The 23773-nt window shown below is 40.3% G+C and overlaps 1 protein-coding gene across 1 annotated transcript in view; it reads left to right on the top strand.

The window, feature by feature from the left end:
* gstcd (glutathione S-transferase, C-terminal domain containing) overlaps nt 1-23773 on the top strand; it is a 56346-nt gene that overhangs the window by 7455 nt on the left and 25118 nt on the right. Inside the window, exon 5 of the mRNA XM_034130469.1 lies at nt 1664-1757. Within this exon, the coding sequence (XP_033986360.1) occupies nt 1664-1757 (94 nt within the window). The remainder of the gene's footprint in view (nt 1-1663; nt 1758-23773) is intronic.

The following is a 23773-nucleotide window of genomic DNA, read 5'->3' as shown; positions in this document are numbered from 1 at the left end:
TACGGTCATTAAAAACCTGGGAAAGTCATGGAAATTCAAAATGCTAATTCCAGGCCCTGGAAAAGTTATGGAAATGTAACTAAAGTTGCGTCAAATATAATTGATATTATATTTAATCGCCCAAATAGTAATACTATAACGATAATAAATACTGTATCGTATAGTAATGAAACGTAAAATGGCATTTAACTGACGAGGTATTTTGCTGGTGAGAGATTTTAGTTGCTTTAGCGTGTAGAAGCTAGTAAGCCTACTATTGGATTTGTTTTAGATAGGCACAACATGTTTCATATGCAGACCTTATTTTCCTGTTCCATGTTAAAATAAACCATTTTCAGTGGTACCGCTGAGAAAGAGTCATTTTTTTGGTCATGGAAAATTAGGTAAAGGTCATGGAGAAGTCATGGAAAATCATTGGTGAAAAAGTGTATGAACCCTGATACTGGTACAAAGGACAGACATACGTGCAATAGATGTGGAGTGTACAGCATAAACCAACATAAATAATTCAGTATATAGACAATCCAAATGCCAAAAAGATACATATGTATATGAACATGTGTCCAGGAGGAGGTAAAGCATGAGCCACAGAACTCCCTCTCTGTCATGCAACATGGAAGGAGGGCAGACTACACAAACACACAAGAAGCTACACTGAAGCCCACCATTCACACGGATCGGAGAAACAAACACAGGGAGGAGCGAAGAGGCAGAGTGTTTGCAGAAAGGGGCTCAGAGGAAAGCCAGTGTCCCAGAAAGGGGGATTACTGAAAGTCTGTCCCTTGGAAACTTGTGCTGAAACTAACCAGCTGTGTGGCACAATACTCACTGCTTTTAGTCCTCAGTGGGGCATACATTTGGCCATTGTTCGCCATTTCATAATCGCTCTCCCAGCTTTAAATTCGGCTCATTTTTAGGTTCATGTTTGTATGTAGTGTCTCTACTGTGACATGACTCCAAGCTTTAATGTTCAAAAGGCTCTTTATTTTTCTCATACTGCCTGTGCTGCAGCACCTCTTTTCACCCTCTGTCTGAAACCAGAGTCTGCTCTGTTGTGATTGGTCAACAGAGATGTCCCGCCCCTTAGCAAATCACCACAATGTGTACAAAAACAGATTATTACACATTCATTATCTACTAAATATAATAAAAGATAATATTGTTGTGCAAAAATGTAATTAAATTAACACACAGCAGCCTGACCTGAACTAAAAAGTGCTTTCATTTTAATTAGGGGCTTTATTATCAGATTTAATTATGAAACCCACTGAAGGCCAACAAATATGTTACAAAATGTGTTTTTTTATTAATTTGTTTGCAACAATTAAGACTCTACCCGTTTCCTTTCTATGAAAGACCTTGCCTATTCCTATGGTTATGAAAAAGTGCTATTCTTGTGAACTCTTTGACACCAAAATGTTTTCAGTGTTTCTCCAGTAAGATTCTGAAGTGTACTGGATGTTCAGGAGTTATTGTACTGAAGTGGTGTTGTCTTGCGGTGGCATTTCCTCTGCTATAGCTTTCCATCACCATGTGACGAAGGGATTGTTCGAGAACGATTTCTTTAAATCACTTCATTGCAACCATTTGGACCGCAGAACCCCAAGGCTGAAGAGGGGTTTCCATGGTAACGTGTGTGTGTGTGTGTGTGTTCCTTCCCTAGGAAAATGGCATTGAGGCCATCTACGCTCCTCATCCCTGCCCTGCCTGGACCCTCCCTTGGGACAGCTTACCAGAAGCCATCAACCCCACTGAAGGTAAAGTCAAATCTCTGTCCTCCATTTTCTTTTTGCCCTTCTGCCCTCTCACTCTTTTCTGTGCTCAATTATTTTCCGTTTTCTAGTTCCTAACCCTTTCCATCTGCATTAAAACCTCCTCCATCTCTTAATCTGTGTGCTTCTACGTTACACCTACTCCCTTTTGCTTTCTCCTTATTACTCTGTGAAAGTCAAAACAAATGCTGATACTGTAAGAGCGAGGAATGTGTATAAATATTTGCATAACACCTTCCCTTACTCCCGTGGCCTGGTGGTTTTTAGTGGCACCTCACAAAAGAAAAATAAGAGCCACCGATGCAGAGATTACTGTTGAGCCTCAGCTGGATGTTTTCTCCCCACGAGGCCCCGTAATGAATTTTAAAGTGCTTATCTCAAAGTGTTATCCTGCTTATGTCACGGGGTGAAAAGTGTGAAATAGGTCTGTGACCAAAACAGCCTCGGCACAAAAACATGCACACACTGAATGCACACACGCCTGATGCGCATGGTGGAACTTGTGCATATGGGTTAGTGGTTACTGATTGCAGTGAGCGCTCTATCTATTAGGCAATGAAGCTCTCTGATTGCTGCCCCAGGGGGCACTGCAGAGAGGAGACCTCTAGATCTCTCTTTATATCTCTTGTATGTATGTATGGTTTTTATTTTATATGAGTCATTTCTGATGCAAAATGGTATGAATGCATGAGTTAAAGCTGCAATATTATATCAGTAATATTGCTTTTTAAGAAAATGTAGGGTTTCATACCAGTAGTTTAATGTAACCAAGTACATTTACTCAAGTACTGTACTACTTGAGAGACCTGAATACTTTTCTTTTTATGCTAACTTACTTTTTTAACTTCTAACTATAGGTTAAACTATTCAGATTAGTATATAAGGTGTGTGGCAGACAGTGGACTAGTGCGTTGGTGTTCGGATCGGGCGGGCACAGGTTCAATCCCCACTGCATGTCGTTGTGTCCCAGGGCAAGACACTTCACCCCAAATTGCTCCTGTGGGGATTGTCCACAGTATTTGGATAAAAGCGTCTAACAAGTAACATGTAATGTAATGTCATCCAAATAAACCGCACCTTTACCAACTGAAACATTCAAGTGATGATGCTTTAATAATGATCATACATACATTTTAATTTATATGATTCTGAAATGAGCCATTCTACATAATGAGCACTTTTACTTTTCGTACTTTAAGTACATTTTGATTCTAATACTTTTGTACTTTTAATTGAGTACTGTTTTACGGACTTTTAGTTTACTGCTAAGTAAAAAATCAGTATTTCTTCCAACTCTGGTTCATACTAGGGCTGTACCAGTTGGAATAAATCACTAATAATTAGCGATTACTTTGACCGATATTGCAATTGTGTACACCATATTGGAGGGATGGATCATTTTGTAATCATAGTGAATTTTCTTTTTTTAACCATTATGGTAGGATTACTTTTTTTGAGGATCTGTATCGAACAAACATGTTTTCTTAAGTCTGTAGAATATTATTTGTAGGCTGGGGAATCTCAAGAGCACCACAATACTTAATTTGAACACATATTAAAGCCTTTAAACACTTACTGCGATTTGGATATTTGCATAAATCCATATTCCAATTTTTAAAAACATTTTGATTAATTGTGCAGTCCTTTTTGAAACAGACACACAGTCTATACTGAATGAATATTTAAGATGTTTCTCTTTCTCATTTTGCAATGCATTCATTTCTTGCTTCTTGTCATTTTCACTTTCACTTTTCACATTCTCATCCCTTATCCCTCCACTTATCAAAGAACAGATGAAATTGAAATGGCTTCCTCTCTTTCTGGGCTCTTTTGTTTTGCGAGTATACTCTTATTTACCCTCGAATTATCCTTTGAATGAACTTCAGTATCACTTTGATCTAAACAAGACTTACCGCACAATAAGTAATCTTTAACTTTCACTGTACAATATTTAACCTTACATTCTGTTTTATATTTTATTGTACTTTCATGTACATAAAATCCTGCATTCAAAATCATCGTACTCTCTTTCATTTGCACTATTTCATTTATTTGTATTTGTTGTCTTATGTCCTCTATATAATATGTTGCATTGTTGGAGGAGCTCAGGACTTAAGATTGTCATTGCCATAACTAAAATGTAGCTACAGTACTGTGCACATGATAATAAAACCCTTGAATGTTGAATTCAAGTTGTACATTCTTTCATAGACCCATGGTTACAAAGTGCGTCACGACACAATGAAGGGCAGGGAATAATGTAAACAATGTTTTTGGTCATTTTTGCAAAAATACAGAACATTCACTGGTTTCAGCTTCTCAAATGAGAAGATGTTATTCTTTTCTTTCATTAAATATGAATGTATATACTCAATATCTTTGGTATTTTGACTGTTGGTTACATAAATCAAGTTATCCAAATGTATAATATACATAGTTGTGGTTTCTTTTTGATACTTAAAGCCATAATAATGTATATCCCTCTGTAGGTTTTATTTAATTGATTCAAACAAACAACATTCAACACAAATCAATTTATTAATCACTGAGTGTCATTTTTCTCCCCCTTTATCAATCCAGTATGACCTTGAGTCAAACTGTTGTTTTAATGGTTGATTTTTAAATGTATGCTCCAATTGGTGTAAAGTCAGCCATATTAGATCAGTGACACTTGTTTAAAACAGTTTTCTTTTACCGTATCTACATCTGAAAACAATGCTTTTTTTAATCATCCTACAATGAGGGAACATTTTGGGCTATGAGTCTCAACAAAGTTACCTGATACTTGGATTCAAAACATAAATAGTAGTTGGAGTAGTGTATTATAACTTAAAGCTAGCCCTTAAAGGTAGGGTAGGTAGGTTTGAGAAACCGGCTCGAGATCGCTAGAATTTGAAAATACACAACCGGAGAAAATCTGCCACTTCCTTACAGAGCCCCTCCTCCAACACACACGAACGCGCACATGACCAATGAGGGCACGAGATAAGTTTGTGCACAGATGGAAGGCTGACAGGCAGGTAGGCCATCCAGTTATTTTAGCCGGGCCGGCTAAAATGATTGGTCGTGCTTTTTACAGTACTACGGCTTCCACAGATTACATTTTTTTTATGGATTTTTTGTCAAAGCACTTAAGATATTCATTGCTATCGGGATGTTAAGAGCATTCCATGGAATATAACAAAAAGTGTATCTCGAGCCGGTTTCTCAAACTTACCTACCCTACCTTTAAAACCGATAATCAAATTTCAAGTACAAAGCGCTGTATGGAAATCCACACAATGAACAACATCATTATCTTTTGACTGCTTTGTACTAGCTGTAATTTCCCCCCTCTTTGCAGCCTATTCATGTATCTCCTCTGTACAACTTAATCTGTTTCTATGCTAAGAAACCCCGCTGACATCCCAGCAGAAGTGCTCTTGATGATGTGGGCAGCGTATCTATTCTGAGAGTGAGATAGACTACATTTGAGCCGTCCCATTTTTGTCAGCACTCTGCATGATAAATGGCTCTGTTGATATCTCCTCCTGCAGTATCAGGCTCGCAGGTAGCCCTTCTGTTCCAGTGCTGTGTAATTAAAGAGGAACAGAGACAAAAGGCAGACAATTTGTACTGAACCCCAGCGCGTGGGCTTCCCATCCATCTCCCTTCTGTTTACGCAAATGGCTGCCCACACGTACTACCGGCCAAAGAATTCTCCATACCTATGCATAAATATTTCCATATCTGCAAAATGTACAGCATGCCCTCTTCGAAAGCCGTTTTATTTATAGGTAATGTCTTCCAGTATTCATGTGAGTTCATGTAAAGTTTTCTGGTGGTTTTGTTTCGGCTTTGCACTGTCAAATGAATCAATGATTTGTATTCAAGTCTTTCAATCCATAGAGCGGTGTTTACAAATTTGAGCCGTTTAAATCCATACCCATGAAGGGTAAAAGAGGCTTCATTTTTCACAGTCAATATTTATGCCTTTTAACACCTCAAAAATGCCCTTAAAGCTGAAAGTCAGCACTTTAACCTTGTGGAAGTTGTTTAATTTAAAATCCATTATTCTGGTATAAAGCCAAGACTAAAAAAATCTCAGTGTCTTGAAACTTTATGACTTTACAGCGAGTTTCTTTCACATTGTTCATATATATATTTCGACAAAACAGATGAAAGATACTCCCACTTTATGGAGTGTTAGCCTTATTTTACAGCCAGCTCCATTATAATTGACCCAACTAATTGGCCTGCAATGGCAACCAGTACACAGTGACACTCAGGTATGCACAATGTATGAGGAACAAAGAGACCTCTGTGTATCGGAGCTGTTTACATTTTTCCCTTCTTGTGTGGAGAGCTGCTCTGCTAATTGTGATGAGGGCTGTCTGCAGACACGTAAACAGCCGTGTGAATACAGGGCTCTTTGTATAGAGCAGCGTCTTGTCTGCAGCGCTTCACTTAATAGAGGGAGGAGGGAGGGGAGGTATAACGTGGGTTAGAATGATGGCGTGTGTGACAGTGGGAGATTGAGATAGGAGTGAGACAGCCTGAAGAGAGACAAGGGGTTGTCAGGAGAAAACAAGGCAGAGGAAGAGAGGTGAACGAGACAATCGGGCATTAAAGTGGGAGGGCCGCTGCTGTGGACTCTGCATAGTTGTCATGCCTTAGACATCCTGCTGTTTGGTCCTCCAGGTTGTTTTGGTACAAGGAGATGAGTTGGACTGCTGGAGTGAGAACTGGCTCCATTTGTCTCGTGTCTCCATGCTGTATCTGCAGGAGAAATGTAATTGAGATCTCACAAACTTGGCTCCTGTGATTTTTAAAAATATTTTTCCTCTGCAGTTATAGAAGAAAAAGTAGATAATTGGACAGTAAATTGGTGTTATTTGTAGATATCTAATCTTGTGGTTCTCCAATATGCGTTTTTCTCTGGTAGATGTGGATATTTAGAGAGAGAAATTGACATGATGCCCATTTATTTATTTTTTTTTACATGTGACTTGTTGAAAGATGCAACATCTCCCAAGTGCTAATGTTAGCTTGTACAGTTTAAGTGTCAATAGGTTTTTACAGCACCCTTAGGCAAAATGAAAAGGTGTTTTTTTTACTCTGTGATGTTTCAGCTGAGCTGGACACTTCTACTTCTTCTCAGACTTCTTCCTGCGTCATCATCTTTTAAGTAATTTAACTCTCAATAGAAATGCTAGCCACACAAGAAGTCTTGGCCCACACTTCTCTGTGCTTTGCTTATTCCCCCCGCTGTGCGCAGGTCTAATGTTAAGCTTATTGCTTTGGGATTTACATAACCTGTCTGTAAGATGCATCAAAGGTGGAACATCAAATATATGTTTGATTATTTCTCTTTTTATTTCTCTGACTTTGATTTAAAGATGTTCAATGTGCTCTGATACTTCAATGTATTTATCTTTCTAACCCCCTGTTAAATCAGTTTGGCTGTAACGTCAGTGATTTGCCCTCAGGCATATTATTTCACTCTTATTGATCTTAGATGAAGATAATTAGCTGGATTTGGTTTCTATCCAAGATTTATGATTTCCCTTTACATTTTCCTAATTTTCTTAGACTGAATATTTAAAGAGTGCCCTTAGGATACAGTTCAGTCTCTCTCTGCTGCACTTTACTCCAGTGCATTATCATTAACTTCAAATACAGTAATATTGCAAAGGTTTCATAACGGTAACTCACTGAGAATTGTTTCTTCAAGAGCATAATGACATGGCATCTTTCACATTTCAATACTGTCTGATGATCCGGTTCACATGGTGTTTTGTCTGATTACAATCAGTGCAAGGTGTTTGTAGAAATGATCATCTTTAGAAGTTATTCTCAGAGCAGTTTCAACAAGAGATCCTTAGGCTAACCGTGTTCATATCTTTTGATTTAAATATATTATTCCGGACTCTAGGAGGAGTTCCACTTATGCTCATTTTCAGGTTCATTTTTGTATTTTGTTCCTTAAAGGTGGGGTAGGTAATTCACTTCAGAAACACTTTTTGTTATATTCCATGGAATGCTTAACATCCCGATAGCAATGAATACATTAAATGCTTTGACAATAAATATATACAAATATTTCATCTGTGGAAGCCGTAGCGCTGTAAAAAGCACGACCAATTATCTACCTCGACCCGCGGCAGATAATTGGATGGCCTACAGGTTGTTTTGGTACATTGTAACCTGCTTGTCAGCCTTCCATCTCGTGCACAAACTTATCTCGTGCCCTCATTGGTCATGTGCGCGTTCGTGTGTGTTGGAGGAGGGGCTCTGTAAGGAAGTCTGAAGGAAGGGGCAGATTTTTTTCGGTTGTGTACTTTCAAATTCTAGCGCACTCGAGCTGGTTTCTCCATTCTTACCTACCCTACCTTTAACTGTGACATGTTTCCATGCTTTAATGTTCAGGTGTGTGGGAGAGAAACTCTCTCTGCAGGGAACTTTTATTTACATGCACAAAAACCTATTAAACCATAGAGCAAAGGGAAAAACTCAAAAACAATCGTAAGGGCCTCTGTAAAATTCACATTCTGCGACAGTCTGCTGGCCATAATCCCTAAATTGAAAACCACTGGCCTTGTCAGATTCGAAAACAGCTCTAATCAATATCTTTGTTTTAACAATGGATCAAATGATAATGTGATCTGCAGCTTCCCCTCAGCTCTGTGGAGCTTTTTAGCTGATGGAAATAGTGGAGAGTTTAGTGCAGGGGTGTCAAACTCAATTTCATCGTGGGCCACATTAGCATTATGGTTGCACTCAAAGGGCCGGTTGTAACTATATAAATATACATACATAAATACATAATATATATGAAATAATGTATTATATTATTGCCTCTGCATTGGATTATTATTGGATAGGGTAATAACTTCATAATTAACTACGTCTGAAAGCAGGGCAAATAATTGCAAGTCTCTTCAGTGCGCATGTCACAACATGAGATGCATTGTGGGACATATAGTTTATGGGCAACATGCGTCTGTAGATAAGATAAGATGTACCTTTATTAATCCCTGTGGGGAAATTCAGTAGTTCAAACAGCAACAGGGTAAGATTGAAAAACAGGACAGCACAGATTCACACAGATTAATAAAATTAAGGATAAATCAAAGATAAAAATTAAAAATTATAAATAACTATGAAATAAGAAATTAATTAAAATGAACATATATAGATATACTGTAAAGTAGCATGTAACCGTATAATAAACGTATTATATTCTTTGCAAGCTCTTGCGGGCCACATAAAATGAAGTCGCGGGCCGGATTTGGCCCCCGGGCCTTGAGTTTGACACCCCTGGTTTAGTGGCTTAAGAGCCAGATGATTCCCTCAGAGGAGTTGGTGGTTGGAGATGAAAATGAAGTTTAGAGAAGAGGGAATATATTAATTATTATTTGCTAGGTAGCAGCAATCATGACCTTAAATTAAATCTAATGTTGTTTTGTCTCTGCTGGGCCATTGTTGGGCCACATGTTCATCCTTGTATCTGTATTCCAGCCCTCACCTTTAGTCATGAACTTTCAGTAGTGATTGAATGATTAGATTTGATTGTATCTCTTTTAAATCCAAGGTGAACCTCTCTTACGATACAATAGACCACAGTCATTAATTACAATGGATTTATCCTCTTACTGAGCGGAAGCATTCATAATTCAATAGCAAATCTTGCATAGTGTCATTTTAATTCCCATTCCAGGAAAAAGTAGATATGTTGATTGAAATATTTTGATTGAACTCATCTGAACACAAATTCATTTCCCTGTTTTACCCGTGGAGCTTATGCCCAACACTTCACTAATCCAACTGAAATGGAGTGTATTGGGCTGTTTTTTCCCTGTCCAGCTGTCAGGCTGAATGGATCTCTGCTGAGAGAAACACAGCGGGCTTAGTCACAGATCGCTTTAACGGCTGGCCTGCATATTACTACATCAGCTTAGTGAAGAGATAATGTTGACTGATTCTCTCCATTTCCCCTTCTCTGTGTTCTTCAATTGCATTAGTGTTTTGGGGGGTTTGTGAGTTCAAAACAAGTGACAAGGGCAAAGTCGAGGCAAGATCATTTAAATTAAAAAGCCTGTCTGCCTGTCAGATCCTTGTCAAAGGGTGCTTGCCATCCTTAGGCTTCTGTCAGACAAATGTCAAGGGTAATCGAGATGGAAGATTAGTGGTTGGATTTTTTTGCCCCAGACACAAATTCTACCAACCTGAGTTGATGAGAGGCAGACTCTAAATCTAACTTACTGATCTTGTCACCTTTCAAAAATCCAATTCTCCCACTCTAAGTGTATTGAATACAATATTCTACCTCCAGAGTGTTTTGTAGAATACTTGATCTGGGAAGTTTCAAAGGAATATTAGAAAGAACTGCAACATTTCTTAAAGCACAAATGTACCAGACAAACTTTGAACGTTCACACATCATGTCCTTGAGGCAGGACAGCATTTCTGCAATGTACTCACGCTGAATACTAATGTCCACATTGTAACATGCTTACAGTGACAATGCTAATATAACATATTAAGCAGTATGATGTTAACCATACTCATCTATTCTTAAGGCCCCTACACACCAGGCCGATATCGGCCGTCTTGCGTTGTTGGGCGAAAACGGGTTCCTTGTCGCCCAAAGTCAATTTGGTGTGTCCCGAACCCTCGGCCGTGACACGCCTTATTTGGCCTTTCACGGTCGACACCCGGCCGATTCAACATGTTGAATCGGCCGGGTGTTGGACACAAGCTATCGGGCCAAGAAACCACTCTGATCAGCTGTTCAGCTAGCAAATGAGAAGCGAAACGGAAGTGAGGGACGTAAACAAACGATTTAAGGCACAAGACAGCAGCTAAACCCCAGCAGGTGATACTTAAAGACATCAAACATAGCCCTTAAATGTCCTCTCTTACCTCCCACACATAGCAGGGACATCTCTGATATCGGCGGGAGCGTCCCCGGCTGTCCTCTGCTGAGAGCTCCGTGATTTGTTTGGTCAAGTCCGGTTTTTCATCTCATCGTAAATTTAGCAAGAAGTGGCCATTATTACATTGCTGACTCAATAAACTACACACCCGCCAGAACACTGTGATCATCAGATGCAGGTCTATTAACTGTGATTTTATAGTATGTCTGCACTTTACGTGCTCATTTCATCATGCATGTATTTTTATATTCTAAAACATGTTTTCGATGGACGAGAGTGAAAATGGAACGCACACGCTATTTGTTTGTATATCAGTCTGTTCTTCTTCTCTGTCTTCCGGTTGTTGTCTATTTTGAATGACGAATACACGCTACCGCCGCCTGCTGGTAAGGAGAGTTATTGCCACTCACGCATGCGCAGTTCGTACGTGCTCGGCTGTAGTAAAGCGGTGTATTTCAGTGCGACACACGGCCAAGACACAGGAGAACTCGTCGATGGATCTGTCGGTGTCGGATGTCGGCGAGTTCTCTGGTGACTGCCTGGTGTGTCAGGGCCTTTAGTGTAGTTAGCTTGCTGACGGTAACGTATTAGCATTGGACATAAAGAAGAGCTGAAACTGATGGTATTAATATTACTTTTGTAGGGATTTGACCATAATGACAAAGTATTGGGCAAATAAAATACAAAAATCACCTCATGGCTGCCCTAGATTAAAGGGGCCCTATTTTCAGGTTCATATTTGAAATGTGTTCCTCTACTGTAGGGTGACCAGGGCCCCTTTTTAAAAGTAGGAGGCTCATTAGCGGTTTTACAATTTATTCTGTGGGGGACAAGAACGTCAGCACCATATTCCATCTCAATTGATTCCTTAGACATTTCTCTACAAAACCACACATTTTCAAAAAAGGCAAGCAATCAGTCATTCGTTTTTATTTTGTACAAACCATGAGTGTGGTCACAAAATGTGCGTCTATCAATCTAGTAGTGTTGAAATATTTTACTGAATAAATCCAGACTTTGACCTGCTGGTTCAAACGTGAGAAGAGCATTAATGTCAGTAGGCTACATAACCTGAGGACACTCGCTGTTGATACAATAGTTTTTGCCATTCCTGCACAAATGGTGGAGATATGTCCGTCTCTGGTGGACCGCCATTGCCTAAAGCCACACAGCTCTCATGGCTAAAAGCTATCCAGGCAAAGTGTGCAGATGTTCTGCTTGCCTCTACGGAGAGGTGCGTGTTTACCAGTTCGCATGCGTAATGTGCAATTAAAGGTAAATTGCCTGTTATTAAAACTAGAGATCAGAGAGTTTTTTTTTGGAGAGCTTATGTTAATACTAGCTCATGGATGTGATTTGATGAAAATGTTGTTATGGACCATTAGTGGGTGTTTCTGTTTGTACTGTGTGCTGCTGCTCCGCTATCACCTCGTTCCCTTGGGCTTACAGATCCAAACCGGCTGTGGCTCCCAAATCACTCCTCTCATTCTCAATTAATTGAACTCATTAGAGCCTTTAAATTGGAGATTTAAAGATATGCAGTAAACATGGGACCAAGCACAACAGGCTAGCTTTGTTACTCCCAATTAGAGGGATAATTGGCACTTTATTTCTACAATTCAAGTTCAAACACACCCAGGCTCCCTGGAGGAGCACCACGGAGTTTCACTGTTTGCACTGATGTTTGAGTTGTGCCCATTTAAATGCAGAGCCACTGGCTGCCGTCATGATGAGCTTCCTGCAAATGTCATACCATGAATATTCATTTGTCTCCTCAGTTTTGTTTTGCTCAATAATCTCTGGTGAGGCATTGCAGTGAGGGTATGGAGGAGGAAGACAATTTGCCTAACCATTGCCAGCTTTTACTGGGTTTTGGATTTCATAGTGTTTCTAAATCTGTTTCAATACACTCGTAATGAATTACTCATTAGTGTTTTCAGCCCTGAGTAGACTGTAAAACTGAATCAAAGCAAGACTTTCCTTTGGTGCACAGTTTTACACGATTTGTCTATTAAAATCTTGTCCTTCTCTGATGTAGAGATGCCATTTGAAGGCGGATTGAATGTAATAACTTATGTTATCTTTTAGTTGCTGATACTTTAAGACATTTGTGTTCATAGAGATATTACAAAAGTTTTTTTTTCTCTTCAGGATACACGTAGTATCACCAGTGATGAAAAGAAACTAAGTATTTAATTCATTATCAATACTTAAGTAGTGTTCTTCTTACGTAACATTTTGAGGTAGTTTACCTCACTATTTCTTTTTTTTCTACAAGGCATAATGCAGTATTTATTTAGCAGATTCAGACTGAAAAAACTAAAAATAATTATAGGATCAGATAATAAGTAATTCAAATTCAACAGATTATTGCATCAATAATTATAATATAATGTTCTCTGAAATGCACCATGGCACATTGCAGTATACTTTTTTTTGGTATTTTAAAGGAGACATATTATGGGAAACTCACTTTTTTGGTGGTTGTGCACATATATGGGAACCTGGAGTGCTTACCGACCCTCAAACTGTGAAAATGCAGTTTGTCGTGGGCGTCTTGGATCAGAATATATGGGATTCAATAGGCCGTTCAGATTTGGCTCCTTCTCTATGCCAGGTGCAGGTTCAGGTACACTCAGATTGAGAAAAACAGTATCTATAAAATGTATACTTTTTTTTTAACATTAGAGCATGTTAACTTGTAGAAACCAAATATACAAAAATAAACCTTAAAGGTCCCCTATTATACTGTTTTTCATCAATATATTACAGGTCTCAGATATATACAAAACATGTCTCTGAAGTGTTTGGCTGAAACACCAAACAGATCATTGTAGCATCCCATAATCCCCTCTGTTTCAGCCCTGTTTCAAAAGTGCTGATTCTCTGTCTGTTACTTCAGATGAAAATAAGGAGCCCCTCCCCACGCCCCTCTGAGAGATATTTGGTTAAAAAGAACACAATGGTGCTCTAGGAGGAGATTCAGGTGATAAGGTGGGGGGAGGGGGGGGGGGGGGGTTACCTTGGTTGGTGATTGGCTAATGGTTACACAAGCTCATACATCGTTATGACATCATAAAGTGACCAAAATCTGATCAGCTCATTTTCAGACAGGTTTTTATATAAATGGATCAGGACAAAAAGAGAGGGAATCTTTTTTCCTGAAACTTTCAGAGTCTCTTTACACAGAGGGGACACGTGTTGATGTAGAAAATACATGAAAAAGTGGATTTTGCATAATAGGTGACCTTTAACATTTAAAAGAAAAGAAACATTTTGACTGCAGGTCTTTTCAACAAAGTATTACAACCATTTTTTTCCCAGACAGATTGTTCTGTTAGTTATTCCTGCAACATATTGCACGTTGACACGTTTTTATCTCAACAAAATCTGTTCTCAAATGAATGCGAGGTAATGTGTCAGACTATCATAGAAAATAATGGTGATGTTCAAACAGCTATAGATATTTCGAACAATTACCCTACTTGTTATTTCACTATTCTCTGCCGTAGTTGTTGAATGACAACAAGTGATAACTGTTGCCATGGTTTTATCCCCCCTCAAGTGGTTTTTCAAAAATACATGTTATGCTTTGGGATCAAGCTTCAGCGCACAATGAACTCTTGTCTAAAAACAAACTGACAGCAACTATTCTTCCTTTGTCTTCTATGCATTTCTGAAGTTTCTAATTCAACTATTGCTGTTCAAAGTGCCAGACCTTTTATATACATAAAGAAATAACGGAAGAATATAACAAAAATATCTACACTGACAATCTTACATAATCCTAGCTATAACTGTTACCCGTTTTCCTTGACAGATGTAGTTTCCTTACACAATGTGAAGAGAAATGTTCAAGCAGCATTTATAAAAAGAAAGTCAATAGAAAGATGCCAATGGGGGGTAAAGGATCAGCACTTACGTGTAAAATAGAGGCTGAAGCATATGAAAAGGAAAATTACACCCTGATTAGATGAATAATATGTCCCACTGCGGTCTTCTCTAATGCAGTTAACCTAATAAGCAGCTGAAAGTTTGAAAAGGTAACACGACACCTCGTTTGGAAAGATGCTCCGTACATCTGTCAGTTTAATTTGTACAATTTGTGGCTTGGCAAGTTATGAAATACGTGTTCACAGACTGGAGTTAATTACAGGAGACACAGAACGAGTCTCAATGAAAAGCAGGTCATGTGTGTTTAAAGTTTTCCCTTTCATTTTTTGGGGGTTATTTTTATCCCTCCCAATGTCTGGTTTTGTTCAACTTGGTTTTTGTTTGTGTATTTCTCTGCGCTAGTTTACTTCTGTTTCCCTTTTCCTTACCTGCCCTGCATTCTCATTACACCTCACTTCCTCTTTCAACCTCAAACTGTAAACATTTCTTCAACATGAAAGGCATTTAAAAATAAACAACATCTTACCATTTTGCAATTTCCACCACTTTATGAATGTGTATTTGTTCCCATCCCTGAACAGAGCGATCTAACTAGAAATCCTAATTTTGTCGGCATTATTTGGAAGAAAGGCTGAGGGCTTATTATTATGTTCTGTATCTGGTGAACACTGTAATAGATGATGTGTCATATTTGGTTTCAGTGTGTTCTGTGAGATGTGCTCCTATTGTGGCAGAGACCTCCCCACGGTGCCCCTACCCAATTTGGCTCAAATGAAGGTTGTGTATGGATTTTGACATGCGTGTCTCAGTTGTCTGTGTTCACCATTTCGTTCTTTAACACCCGCATGGTGGTGGCTTACACTGCTATAGGGGTGAGTTGTCGTGTTTGTGTGTGTTTTGTCTGTCTATGCATCTGCAAGGCATTTAACACTAAATATAAATCACATACGCTGCAGGGGCCATATCTATAATCACTGTTTAGAAAAACACATCACTCATGAAATGTTTTTGTTTTGTATGCATGTGCTCAGTAAGACAATGATTCATCTAAAGCACATGTGTCAAACTCAAGGCCCGGGGGCCAAATCAGGCCCTTGGTGGATTTAATTTCGGCCCGCAGGATCATTTCTAATTACTATTAGATCTGGCCCGCCGGTATATTGCACGCACACCTTCACTCAATCCTGAGGGTTTCCTCAGCTCAGAGCCTGACCCCAAACATTGATGAACTTGCACCCAAGATGAGATGCCAAGTATCTGGCTTGAACTAGCATCACAGAGCAGCACACTGAGTTTAAATGGATGTTTCCTTCTGCACTTCTTTTCTTGAGACAACAGGGCATGTTTGGTTTTTTCTTTGAGGGAAATAGTTTTTTTGAAGCTGTTGTTGGCCTGTGGAGAAATGTAATCATAAGAAATGACTCTGCAGATAGAGCCATAAGAAATGAATGCAACTGATTATTTAATGTTTAATGTTGTTTTTATAGGCAATCATTTAAGCTTTGTTAGTTCCAGGTTTAATATGTGCAATAAGTTCATTTCAATACGTTTTGCTATAAACATTGAACCAGTCCGGCCCTCGACTAGTACCCATTTTTTTATTTTGGCCCACTGTGTATTTGAGTTTGACACCCCTGGTTTAATGCCTGCTCTAATTATTCAAAGGGCACATGTAGTGTTTGTGGCCAATCTGCAGTCCCTTGATTCTTGTCCCACTTTCCCAAAGAAGAATATATGTGCGGTGCCAAGGCATTTGCAGATAGGGATAATGAATAGCGATAATGAAAATAAATCTGTCACTAAAGTATTTGTTATGGAAACGTTCCTTCCACACACCTGGAGTCTCCCTCTGCAGTGACGTTTTAACTTAACGCACCGACCTGAAGGGAGAATCCTTTTATTTTCTCACCCGAGGGCCCCTGGTTATGGCAGTCCAAAGTTTCTGTGAGAAAAAAACAAAACCGGAGGAGCAGGAACACCAGCTGGCTGCAATCCAGCCAGGCTTTATTTATCCTTCAGTTAGCACTGTGAGGCTCGAGCTAAAAGCCTCACTGGCTGGGAGACTTTACAAAGGTGGCAGGCCAGAAGACGTTGACACGTCTTCTGGCCTGCCACCTTTAAATAAATGACACGTCCCTTCACAGATGCCAGCGTTGTGCCACTTACTCCCCGACTCTGACAGCTCTGGTGGAGCACAGAGAGCGAGGGAGGGAGGGGGGGAGAGGGCACTGAATAAAAACAGACCACTTAATTTGAAAGAGCGATACGGGGGAAAGGTTACCAAGAGAAATAACAGGAAGGAATGAAGTGTTTTTAACTTTATTTAGGACATTTATTATTGTTATTTAAGATTTGTAATAGACAGAATCTGCTGAAGGAAAACAGGTTGACCTTTACAGTTTATCAACATTTAGCTCTTTGTAATTTCAGTCATGCATTTGTGGGAAGTAAAAAATTAATGATGCCTATATTGATGTGTATAAAAACCCTCTGCATATTCTATGGAGATGCAGCCAAACTTTACACCCAATTTGTTATTGTCGATCCAGAGCCAAAATGATACTTTCCATATAGTAGTGGTGGCAGGAGGAACGGGGCGAACAGACTGTCCTCATGCAGTCACAAATATAGAGGTGTCCACACTGTATACCCGGACTGTAGGCGCAAACCAGCCTGTCAAATCCATGTAAACAGACACATCATTAGCTATAAACAGATCCATGTGCTTGCCAGTTTTGGTCAAAAACATTGCCAGACTCCGCTCCTCACTCTCTGACTCTGTGGCAGAAACACTCATACACGCTTTCATCACATCCCGTCTGGACTACTGCAATGGAGTCCTGTCCGGGGTTCACAGCAAAACCCTGGCCAGGCTCCAATATGTCCAGAACTCTGCCGCCAGGCTTCTCACCCGCACAAAGCCATGGCAACATATCACCCCCACCCTCATCCACCTCCACTGGCTGCCGGTCAAGTCCCGGATTCACTATAAAACACTCCTCCTCACGTACAAGTCCCTCCATACCCTCGCCCCCCAGTACCTAACAGACCTCCTCCATCCCTACACCCCCTCTCGGAGTCTGCGGTCCTCAGACATGGGCCTGCTCTCCATCCCCCGCTCTCGCCTTCGTACTGTGGGTGACAGGGCGTTCAGTGTTGCGGCCCCCACCCTCTGGAATGCATTTCCTGCTGAGATCCGGAACGCTGCCTCACTGGACATCTTCAAATCCGCACTGAAAGCGCACCTGTTCACCCTGGCCTTCGGACCCTAGTCCTTTCCTGGTCCCCCGGCTTCCTTTATTTTATTTTTGTTTTGTTTGCCCCTCTTTGTCTGTTTTGTTTTGTCTGTCCACCATGTACAGCGACCTTGGGTCCCTTGAAAGGCGCTTTATAAATTCCATTTATTAGGGTCTGAGACCTAGGTCGGCGAAGACCCTATTGAAATCGGTCGCGCAGCGACCGATAAACCTTTGACCCCCGCAACATATGTGAAAACTCACCAAATGTTGCACGCGCGTCAGAAGTGGTGCAACTTGCGATATGTAATTGGTTCCGGAACTTTGCGTAAAAAATTGCGTAGGCCACGCCCACTTCCGTTTTTAACGTAAACTCCCCGCACTTTAACTTTCACGTAAACGAACGAAACTCGCTACCCATATCTAGGGTGTGGAGACGAACAAAAAAGCCTCTTGGAGGGGTATAAAATAACGTACAGGAAGTCGGCCATTTTGAATTTCGCGTCGGAAAAACGCGATTTATCGCGTTTTTCGTCCTCCGCACAAAATCTATCTTCTCCCAGGGACTTTATCCGTACGACTCGAAATTCGTCGGGTAGCGTCTCGAGACATGGGCAATTCAAAGTTATCACGGAAGTTTTTTTCTTTTGCACGGCGTAGCCGTGATTTGGCGCCAAAGTTCGCGTTCGCTTGATGCTAGGCGATCCCTCGCCATGGAACACGATGATGTCATAACACCAACTGACATACTCAGAATGCCACCAAACTTCACATGATGGTTAACACTGCGGCCCTGAACAGCTCTACGTCAAATTTGATGTTACTTAATATGGCGTTACCATGGCAACGCATCCCTCGCCATAAAACACGGTGTCGCTGTAACTCCAATGGACACGGTCCCATCGTCCCCCAATCTTCACTTTTATATCACCGGTCCATGCCTCAACAGCTCTATGTGAAATCTGAGATCTCACCGTATGCCGTTTGCATGGCAACGCATCCTTCGCCGTAAAACACAATGTTGTCTTAAGTCAATGGAAATGGTCCAAACTGCACCACACTTCAGATGATGGCTAATGGTCCGGCCCTCAACAGCTCTATGCCAATTATGGGATGTCATCATATGCCGTTACCATGGCGACAGATCCCTCGCCATGAAACACGGTGTTGTCCTAACTCAATGGAAAAACTTCCAAACTGCACCAGACTTCAGATGACAGTTAAGGGTCCGGCCCTCAACAGCTCTACACCAATTATGGGATGTCATCATATGCCGTTTCCATGGCAACGCATCCCTCGCCATAAAACACAATGTTGTCTTAAGTCAATGGAAAATGGTCCAAACTGCACCAGACTTCAGATGACAGTTAATGGTCCGGCCCTCAACAGCTCTACACCAATTATGGGATGTCATCATATGCCGTTGCCATGGCGACAGATCCCTCGCCATGACACACGGTGTTGTCTTAACTCAATGGAAAATGGTCCAAACTGCACCAGACTTCAGATGACAGTTAATGGTCCGGCCCTCAACAGCTCTACGCCAATTATGGGATGTCATCATATGCCGTTGCCATGGCGACAGATCCCTCGCCATGAAACACAGTGTTGTCATAACTCGATGGAAAATGGTCCAAACTGCACCAGACTTCAGATGACAGTTAATGGTCCGGCCCTCAACACCTCAATATGACAATAGTGAGTTTTCCTCAAAAGCTGTTGCCATGGCAGCGCATCCCTCGCCGTTAAGCACGATATTGCTTTAAGTCCTGTGTAAATGGTAAAAAAGTGTTGAAATTTCACATGTGTGCTAACGGTCAAGCCCTCGAGACATATATGTGTCAGTTTTGAGATTTTGTCAAATGTCGTTGCTATGGTAACAAAATGGTCGCCGTGAAACACGGTTTTCTCATAACTCCAGTTAACATGCTCCAAACGGCCCAAAACTTCACAGGTTTGATAACGATGCAGCCCTCAACACATCTAGGCGTATTATGGGGTGTCATCAAATTCCGTTGCCATGGCGACAGATCACTCGCCATCAAACACAATGTTTATGATACTGCTGTAACTCCTAAATACATTGTCCGATCGGCCTGAAACTTCCCACGTTTGCCAACGGCCGAGTCCTCGAGACACCTACACACACACCTCGACGTGTGGACAACAGCCTGCGGAGCGTTGAAGACCCGCTCAACGCTGCTTGCAGCTTTAATTATTATTATTATTATTATTATTATTACTAGAGGGTGTGAGAAAGGCCGTACAAGATGAACGTTTTTTCAGTAAAGTAGTTTGAAATTGACGCTTACTAAGCCTCATAAACATATTGTTGTGGATCTACTTTGATGTTTGATGAAGTTTGGACCAATACCTCTCCAAAAACACTAGCTCAGCATATAACTAGTGCACTGGAGTATTATCATTATTTCCCAAGTTGGTCAGATTAAGCCATGTAACTTTTTTCCAGGTTTCAGTGGTGAATGTTGGGATTCAGGGTAAAGTGAGGGAAGTACTGTGAGAGTTTGGGTACATCTGGGTGGAAGAAATCTACTTTGTTATGTTTGAACTTTCAAAACCACCTCAAGTCAAGAAACTGAGCAAGGCAGTGCATCAGCGTGTTAGTAGCCTCAGGTCATCGCTTCCTTACCTGAACTGACTAGTGAGTGTTGGGTTCACTCATTTGAATCCTCTCCTCTGTGTTTCTCTGCCCATGGCAAACACAACTTCACTGGCAGAACGGATCGATTTCAAACTACCTAAGTTTTCAAGGAGAGGAGCGTATGTTTGTTTTGTGCCACGTCCACCACAAACAGTGCAGTGAAGTGCACTTCTGAGACAAACTGCAAGTCAACATTTAGACTACACTGTGAATAATGGCCAAATGATAGGGTTGGCTCTGTGCACAAGACAAAGACCACATGACACATCACAGTGCGATTATCTTGGCGAAAACATGCCATTTTTGATAAATAACGGAATATATCAGACGTGTTTTTGAGCTCTATTTGACATTTCAAGTACATAATTGTCATTCCCGAAAAACAATTATAAACGTATTCCGTGAGAATGAAAAACGTTCTGTTGCCATGATAAATGTGAGGTTGGAGAGGCCTCCCTTGTGCTTGTTGTCGGTTGTTTTGACAAGTCCAGTGAGCCGAAACAATGTGAAAAGGCTGAGGGTCTCCATTCAGACACTCTGGCATGTTACAACACATAACATATTGGCTTAGGGGCAACGCAATTCTTCTAGATAGCTTCTTTTCCTCTAAGGAATAACGATGTCATGCTATTTAAGGGAAAACCGACAAAGTTCTTTTTAGCTTAGTTCTGTTAAGGGAAAGAAGGGAAGAACAGGACTAATTGGAAAGCATGAATAAGGTGTACTTTTAACTGAACACCAACTCGTGTACATTGGTTCGTTACAGGGTTCATATGAATTTTAATATTGGTTTCTTTAGAGGAAATTATAGGAGACAATGGGATCTGGAACAGAAGTGTTTGTGGCTCACGTTTCTCTGCATATAGTGCCAGAAAGATCATTTTAATGTATGATAACTGTGTGCCTATCCTAAGCTGAATATTATTCATTATCACACTTCAACACATTTTAGAATTCCAAGCAAATCTTTGAATTTCCGACATTGTGACCACCTACTATGAATTCTCAATATGTGGTACATTATCTCTCAATTGACTATTGATTAATTGACAAACATTTTTAGCCATACCAGAATGCTTTCAGATATTCATTGTCAAACTGTGTTGATTTGCTGCCCTTTCAATGTGTAACAGAGAAGTGAGTAATTGGATTTGTCTGGAAGAAACAGACTGATGTCTCAGTTTGGTTGTTTGCACATTTTGCAACAAAACAGTGCCGACAAATTAGGTATGTGCTCTGACCGGAGAGAGGGACCCTGGGAGTTTGGTAATTATGCACACCTCTCGCCTACAGCCACGTCTGGACATGTTTTGACAGACATTCCAAAAATAGTTGAAGGATGCTCAGCGAAACGTTTTTCCTCTCGTCTTCATTACCTTTTCTTTCTCTTGTTATCACAGTCTTACGCAAACACATTGAGACATTTCTGCGACTGCTGCTGTGGAAGCACACATTTCCTTTCTGACAACTTGTCAACAGTTTGAGCTTTCAGCATTGTGAATGTTTTTTTTTTCTTCTACTTTTTGGATCAACAACATTATATTGAGTTTCTGCTCAGTGTTTTGCTTTGTCTATTCAATCCTTTCTAAATATCTCACAGCACAACACAGCTTGTGTGATGTTGCTCCCCAAAATACTTACACTGCCTGAAAAGGACTCCATTTTCGAATTCTCTCCCGTTATTAATTACTGCCAACACTCTGCAAAGATGTGACAAAGTTATTTCCTCATGCTTCAGTTCATATTTGCAAACTTTTCTGCACTAGCGCATACACAACGACAAGATAAGTCAATCTTCATATTATGACGAAGACATTGCAAGATGTCTGCAGTAGTCAATGTCAAGTTAGAAATGAAGCTCTGCCAGATAGATATTGTGGCCGTTCATGAAAACATCCTAGAATCTGGTCACGAAAAAACGCATGTTGAAGGTGCTCTAGGGAGCTGTGAGAAATAATGTTGGGTCCCTCTACAGAAAGGATTGTCATGCAAAGGAAATCCAGTTCTCGAGAGTATTGTTGAAAGTATCATATAGTCTCATTTAGTTTTCATCATTGTAAGCGGGCGTGTTGCCATGGCTCACTGTGGTTGTGACCCTGTGGCTTCTTCACACATGTAACACACGTCTGCTGTTCAGGGGCCTCATTTATAACGCCTTGCGTAGGATTGACGTAGGAAGGTTGCTTACGTAGTACAAAGCACAAAAATAGGTACATACATTTTACCTGCAGACATCTGTCCTTTCAGCTGAAATAGATTGATTCTGTTGAATGCTTTAACTCTAATTAAATAACACAACTTTGTTTTAACTTTTGTATTTGTTCATGTCTTACCAAAAGGTGATTCAAATTGTGGAAATTACGTAACACACCATATTTGATTAAGAACAGTTTTTCTATTTGTTGGCTTAAATATTATTTTTAAGGCTTTTCTGTGCTACTGACCTTTTCCTCCAGTGCTATCTGTACAAATAGACAATGCACACACAATCTAATTACAATGAAATAGTGTTGCCACATAAATTGAAACTCCATTGGGTTTTAAGGAGTTCACTAAACATTATCAATGTCATACAGTGAAAACACATTTTTCTTTTCAAAAGTTATGAAAATAGATTATTTTTAAACACAAAGTCAGGTTTCTTTTTTCTCGTTTGTCTAAGCCACTGCCATTATATGTGGCATTTTGTTAAACCTTTAGCTTTCCTTGTATCCACATCTGTCAGAAAATGAGTAATTCATATCACTTGTATTCCTGTGCTCCAGGCACTTTTGTTTATTAGGTGGTAAGGAGCACTCTTTATTTCTGTTAGTAGGTGTGCTCCTGCAGTAGCCCTGTGTGCAGTTCAGCACTTCAGGGAACAGCAGTTTGCACTCTTCTAGTCACATAAAGGAAATATAGCACACTCTCCAACTTTAGGCAGTCAAACAGGAGTTATGGTTGCATTAGCCAGACTTTCATTTGGGGAATGACACATCCATATACCTGAGCCAATGTGAGAATCAAATATGTATTTCATCCGCTACGAAAACACAGTGCTGCTGCAGGAGTCGAGTGTCGAGCACCAGTTTGCGTTTCTTAAACCCTGCAGTCATGCTAACGGCTCCCACGCCACCCTTACATTTGTTTTATGACACGCTGGGATGTTTTGAGCAGCTGCCGAGAGGAGAAAACATTGTTATTGTTCCTCGGAAAGACAGGCCAACTTGAGCCTTTGTGAACCGACACACTGGTACATTCATGACTTCTCGAGCAGGATCCAGTCATCCAAACATGATATGATCATAAGAG

The sequence above is a fragment of the Trematomus bernacchii genome, unplaced genomic scaffold (genome assembly GCF_902827165.1).
Source record: "Trematomus bernacchii unplaced genomic scaffold, fTreBer1.1, whole genome shotgun sequence".
NCBI classification, from domain to species: domain Eukaryota; kingdom Metazoa; phylum Chordata; class Actinopteri; order Perciformes; family Nototheniidae; genus Trematomus; species Trematomus bernacchii.
This window is presented reverse-complemented; position numbering and strand designations above follow the sequence as displayed.